This window comes from Geospiza fortis, unplaced genomic scaffold (assembly GCF_000277835.1).
Source record: "Geospiza fortis unplaced genomic scaffold, GeoFor_1.0 scaffold538, whole genome shotgun sequence".
Taxonomy (NCBI): domain Eukaryota; kingdom Metazoa; phylum Chordata; class Aves; order Passeriformes; family Thraupidae; genus Geospiza; species Geospiza fortis.
Window position 1 is genome coordinate 2936451 of NW_005054368.1, and position 6653 is coordinate 2943103.

The 6653-nt window shown below is 48.3% G+C and overlaps 1 protein-coding gene across 1 annotated transcript in view; it reads right to left on the bottom strand.

Annotated features, from left to right (window-relative positions):
• Positions 1 to 575: 575 nt before the first annotated feature.
• The window catches only part of RFLNB (refilin B), a 6641-nt gene continuing 563 nt past the window's right edge, over positions 576 to 6653 (bottom strand). The window contains exons 2-3 of the mRNA XM_031059778.1: positions 5325 to 5434; positions 576 to 3300 (exon numbers count right to left, since the gene is read on the bottom strand). Of these exons, the coding sequence (XP_030915638.1) occupies positions 2970 to 3300; positions 5325 to 5434 (441 nt within the window). The 3' untranslated portion in view covers positions 576 to 2969. The remainder of the gene's footprint in view (positions 3301 to 5324; positions 5435 to 6653) is intronic.

Consider the following 6653-nt stretch of genomic DNA (forward strand, 5'->3'; position numbering starts at 1 on the left):
GCAAAATGTGGAAAGGTTAAAAGAACAGATTAAGCATCCAGAAAACCACCAGAGCATTTCTCTCAACACAATAGCTTATAATCATCTCTTTTGGTTTTATAAAGTTTAATGCATAACATACTCTAATCTTATATTTATGCTATGTTTACTAATGCAGCATTTGAGGATCTACATTTTAAAAATAAATTCCTGCCTGGTTAAATACATGTTATATTTGAAAGGGATTAGTTCTTCACTTGTAGGATATGCTGAAATTCATACCAGAAACTCTCTTTAAAAATAAAGCTGTACCATATGAACAACTCAAACACATCAAGGAGAGGATTTTCAGCTGTCTTTAAAGAACTTTTTCAATGTCTTACTAAACTGACAAATCCACAACATTTGGTGTTGGTTTGGTTTTTAATATAGACAATTTTATATAGGAAACACCCTCCTAGAATATGTAAACAAAAATAGAAAAGAAAGGAGGGGAGCTGGGATTGGCAGGAAATATTATGTATTTATTTCTAAGTAACTAGCACAATAAACACTGAAAAGCTTTGAATGAGAAATAAAGAGACTTCCCTGCAGGATGGTTTTCAGATCATTTATTACCAATAAAGTAAAAGAGAAATTGAAAATCAGAAGGAGGGAGTGGGAAACATCACAGACACCAAAACACTTGCACAGAGCTAATCAGAGCTTTGCAAATGTTGGAACATAAATAATTTAAAAGGTATCTCTACCAATTAAAATATTCTTAAGAGGTACACATTAAGTTTGCTTGCTTTATAAAAATCAGGTGCTTTATCCTAAAACCGGAGCGTGAGGGGCATTTTGTGGGTTATTTTGCTTCTAACTAGGAACAGCTAATGGCTACAACTTAAAACAACCTCCTCTTAGACATGTTCCAAGTGGATTCCTTGGGACAGCATTTGTGGGAGCAATCCAGGGTCCGTGTTCTCCCCGAATCCTGTGCCCAGCAGCAGCTGCTGCAGGGGCGAGCTGCGGGGAGCGAGGGATGGAGCAACCCACCGAGCAGAGTGTGAAACCCCACGGGCTGTGGGGTGAGCTGGGCCTTCTGTTACACCACCAGCACATCCTGGGGCACACTTAGGGCACAATTGCATCATCTGTTTAAGACACATCTCCCCACTCTTGCAGCCTGAGACCAAAGTGTTTAAGGGTGACGCCGCGCTGCTCTGAACTCCGGAGCGCTGCCTGCCCGGCCGTGTCCTCTCTCATCCTGGGATTGTTTTGGGAGCTGCCTCTCTGAGGCAAGTACCAAAGGTGAAGGATGTTCTTTTTTGAGCCAATAAATAAGTAAAAAAACCCCAACAACAACAATAAAAACACCCCCAAACCATACAAACTCAAGGTTTCCTTCCTGTTGCACTCCTCATCTCCTGACTCCTTTCAGTTCCCTGGGATTCACTTCCACACCATCCATCACACTTGCACAAACACACATTAAGCACAGCTCAAGAACAGCCTCCCAAGGCTGCCACTGACAAAACCCACCCCTGGGGCTGTGCACTGCCAAGTCCTCTTTAAAAGCTGCTCCAGGACTGGTGCTGCACACCCACACCTCGGGGGAGTTTTGGAACACATGGGTGTCCAGCTCAGACAGGTCTATCAGGTGTTTCTGAGAGACTACACCACACAAAAAAAACAGCACAACCCACACTCCCCAAAGCAGATGCTCTCCACACTATGCTCTGTCAACACAGGAAAAAAAAAATCTGGGAAAACAAGGAAACCTCTCTGTCTTATTTTCGTCAGGGCACACGATAAACGAACGCACGTAACAGCCAGACAGACTTTCATAGTATCTGAAGCTATTCCCTTTGGTCCCCAAACTCATCACACACTCAGGAGAGGTTTTTCAGCAGCCTGCAGACAGGCAGAGGCTGCCCCATCCCAGTGACATCCCCAATCCCCAGGACACAGATTTATGCAATGACAAGCTCAGCCGGGAAGCAGAGCTACAGCTGTGGATTTTGTTATGCACCACAAACCTGCCTGTCCCTTGCTACTTTTACCTCCTCCCAACCCCACCACAACAGTGTCTCACACCCAATCCAGCACCTCCTTGGCCATTCTGGGTCTCTCTGTCCAGCACTTTATCTGAATCTTGCTTTGGTTTACAGCTCCTTTAGTGCACACAGCCTGTGTGGGCAAAAACAAAGGCACTTGTGGTTTTCTACCTCCACATCACCAAGATCCAACAACACAGAGATAATTTCTGGCCTGGTATTCTGTGTTACAAGCCCTGCTGCAGGCACAGAAACACTTGTGTGTCACACAGAACAAGGGTTCCTCATCACCCTAAGAACTGGAAGCACACGATCCTGTCTCTGCTGCCTGGAGCTGCAGAAGCAGTTCATCCCCACTCTGCTCAGAACTCCTCTTCTTCCCAATTTACACCTTCACACAAAATGTGAATGCCACATGTCAACATTTCTGTATGTGTTAAACGCAGAATTCTGGGGTTTTCTCTGATAGCCTTTCCCAGCAATTTCCAGGGGATGGTTCTTCTGGAGAAAACACGATCTAAACTGAAATGGCTGACAGCAATATGTGTAACTGCACGATGTGATGGATCCTCTGCAAGAGGGCAAACTGCCCTTACTTTTTGCACAGCACCAAAGCACCAAATGGATCTCCACCTACCAACCACTACCCCACACTCCTCCTTACCTGTCACCTGTTCCTCTGGGGGAAATCACTTCCCGTTGTTATTTTCACCTGATTACAGCGGGGAAGGGGAGGGAACTCGCGGCTTTCGGGAGGCGAAGAGCCAAGCTCCTCGCTAAGTTATTTTCCCCCAGAAAACCACGCTCGGGCCGCCGTGAGGCTTAAAAGCAGGAATTAAGAGCTGAGAGAGAGGGTCTGTGCCTGCTTTTAGCAAGTGGAGTCAGCACAGTACGTGAGGGGCGGATCGGAGCGAGAGGGGCGGCCGCCCTCAGCAGCCGTGCAGGCCGCGGTCAGCACCCGTCCAGGCCGCACTCGGCGCTGAGGCACTCCGAGGTCTCCAGCTCCACGCTGGAGAGGAACCTGCGCGTGGCCTTGCGGCAGTTGTAGTCCAGCGTGGTGGTGTAGACAGTCTTGGCGTGCTTGGGGTAGATGATGGTGGTGCTGGTGAAGCGGCGGGGCCTGTGGCGCGGCTCGAAGCGCACCTCGGCCTTGTAGCTGCGCCACGAGCAGTTGGGCACGCAGATGATGGTCTGGCTGCACGAGGCCACGCTCAGCCCCACGGGCATGTACACGTCGGCGATGAAGTGCTTCTCCGAGTCGTACCTCACCGAGGAGGTGTACCTGAAACAGGAAAGTGTTCATTCTAGAATAATCAGGCAGAATCACTGGGTTGGAAGAGATCTTCACGATCATCGAGTTCAACCCAGCTCCAACACCCCAGCTAAACCAAGTGCCACATCCAGTCTTGTTTTAAACACATCCAGGGATGGTGACTCCACCACCTCCCTGGGCAGAAAGGTGCTCCGTGGGCACCTCATTCCAATATTTTATCACCCTTTCTGTAAAAAACTTGCTTCCTAATATCCAACTTGTATTTCCCTTGGCGCAGCTTGAGACTTTCTCCTCTGGTTCTGTCAGTGCTGCCTCAAGACAGACCAACTCCACCTGACTTCAATCACTTTTCAGGGAGTTGTAAAGAGTGATAAGGTCATCCCTGAGTCTCCTTTTCTCCAGGCTGAACACCCCCAGCTCCCTCAGTTGTTCCTCACAGGGTTTGTGTTCCAAGCCCCTCACCAGCCTCGTTGCCTCCTCTGGACAATCAAGCATCTCAACGTTCTTCCTAAACTGAGGGGCCCAAAGAGTGATTACAGTGAGGAAGAAGTAATTCTAATATAACTACAGAGTTTTAACTACAGCAGTGCAATTGTAGCTGGTAGCTAGGAGAGTATTTCTGTTGGAGACAAGCTCCAGTCACAGAAACAACCTTTAAACATTGTTGACCTCATCCATAGAAATAACTCTGTGTAGTCTCAGGCCAGTGATTCTTTAAAGGACAAGGTTTCGTATTTGCATGAATGTGCTCTGGCATCAGCATGACTGATGTCCTGCAAAACGTGGGACATCTGAGGGGGATGAAGCAGGGCTGAGGATGGATTTGTGAACTCTGCTCACAGGTTTCTGGGGAAGAGGAGCTGTTGGGTACCGGGGTGGCTCCTCATCCCACCTCACACAGAACCATCTGCTGGTGTCTTACACATTTACAGGATGAGAAAAGAGCCTTATGTTAGCAGCATTCCCAGGATTATCACCGCCTAGCCCAGCTGCCAGCACTACCAAAACTTCCTCTCAGCCCTGAGCTCTGTGAATGTATAAACCTCCTGCAAACTCCCAAACCCAGAGGCCTTGATCCACATTTAGGCTTGGCACACAAACATCCCAACTCCTCTAGGCTGGGAAGCACACGTTATCTCCTCAGCTTTTCTCTGCCAGGAATCACCCAGGAGCGCTCTGCTATCACCCCTGGCACGGGGCGCTCTCTGAAGACAAACTCCTCAAGATTCAGCTGGCAGGAAAACACTCCAGTTTGCACACCCACACCCTCTGAGCCTGGGTTGCAAACGAAAATTTTAATCTCCCTCACACTGCGACAACTCTGCTGGCTTTTCCACTAACTAAGGAGTTAACTGCCTCCAATTCCAGCCACAGCACAGGCTCCTTCCCCACACCAGGACATAATTCTCCCTACCCTCCCCTGCACTAGGCTTCCATTTGATTTTATCAGCCTCCCTCTAATTGCGCAGTCATCAGCTGGGAGCCTTCTTTTCTCATTACTGCAAATCATGGTGTTCAAAGGAATAATTCACAGGCTGTGAAGTGATGCAGTGCATTAAAAAAAAAAAAGAATTATGCACTCCTCTGAATGTTAACATTTCTTTTAGTTCACACAACCAGCCACAGCTGTTAAGATAGAAAGTGCTTATTATAAAACAAGGAGGTTGAAAGAGCAAAATTTCTTTCCATTAATGAAAGATCTTTGAATGTCTTCCCTCATGATTATCTCCTGGTTAATCAGCTGAAGGGCAACATTTTGGAGCAGTGCAAGGAAGGAAAAGCAGGAGAGTAAAATGTAAGAAAGTCTTCCTGGAAAAATAACCAACAAAACAACCATATGGGTGGGATTAAAAGAGGCTGAACACTCCTTTAGCCTGTACAAATGTCCAGGTCCAGGAATGTACAGCTGCAGTGAACAATGGCTCTGCAAATAAATTAACCTGACTCACAGGCACTGATAAGGCCTAACTGCTCCTTTACAGGCTAACTCCTGTAACTCCTTCCAAACGAGATGACTGTAACACAATATTTACCTTATTTCCTTGGCTGGTAAAGGGTCAAACTCAACTCCTTCACCAAAGGATAAAGGACACAATCTTGGAGGGCAGCTGGAGAGAATGGGACTGGGGGAGAACACGGAACTCTGCAAAAGAAATGCAAAATGTTTTATGTTACCATACTGTGGCACCTTTTATGTTACAATGCAGAGCATTCTCAGGGAAACAGATTTATTTATCCCTTGGTATGGAGCTGTTGAGGTTCACATTTACATGCAGGAGGATCTGCTGCACCAAGATGTGCTACAGGTGCATCCCTTAGGCCTGACTCCACACTGGTCTAAAGCATCCTAGAGGTGGCCAGGAGCAGTTTTTGAAGATAAGGTCCTAACTTCAGCAGCTTAATTCAGAGGAGCCACTGGGAAATGAGAGAGGAATGCAACCCTCAGTGCAGTGTAGTCTGTTCCCTGCACGAACCCATGCTCAAGTTATAACCAACATTTTTTGGTGTCTGAGAGCTCTCTCCTTGCTGAATTCACCCCATACCCCCACGGACAGACCACAGAGGAAATTACCACAGGGCACCTCGCCGTGAGCCACCTCCCTGCTCCACAGCTACGCCCTGGCTCCTGTTTGAAGGCATTAAATCCAACCTAATTCACACACCAAGCGTCGGGAAGGATTAACTCATTCCCGCCAAGCTGTGGGTGATTCATTGCCTGTCCCTGTGCTCCTCTCCTGACACCCAGCACCATGAGCTGACATCGAATCCCACAACCCGAGGAAACCAAAGCAGCCCTGAAGGGTGGAACCCAACCCGTGTGTGTTTCTGAAGCCACCTCTGCACGTGTGTTTGCTATCGAGGGGCTAGGGGGCTGTGAGCATCTTTCCCTCCTATGGCCTTTTCCAGTTTCACAGCAGCAACCCTGTAGAAAAAGGATTTTTCCCTCTAAATCTGCAGTTTCCAAAGTATTTGTACCAGCAGCTCAACATCCAAAAACTATTTGGTGAAAAACCAAATTAACTGAAACCGCAGTTTATGCACGATAAAGTTACTGCTCCGGGTCACTCCAGGAGCTCACTTTCCACAGGGATTTCCAAAGACGTGCTGCGATGCCAGGAGGGAGAGCAGCTTCCCTTGCAGCCGGAGCTTCGTGAAAAGCCCCGACCACCCCGGTTCCCGGCGGGACCCTTCCCTCGCGGTGCAAACCCATTCCGGGACACCACAGCGGGCGGACGGCTCGGTTAAAACGGAGAAAAACAGCGGGAGGTTCTTCCAACCCAAACCAGGGCGGCCAGACGCGGGTTCCTCCCTCCTTTCCCCGCGGGATGCGCGGAGCAGCGCGGGGAGCTCCGGCGGGCAGC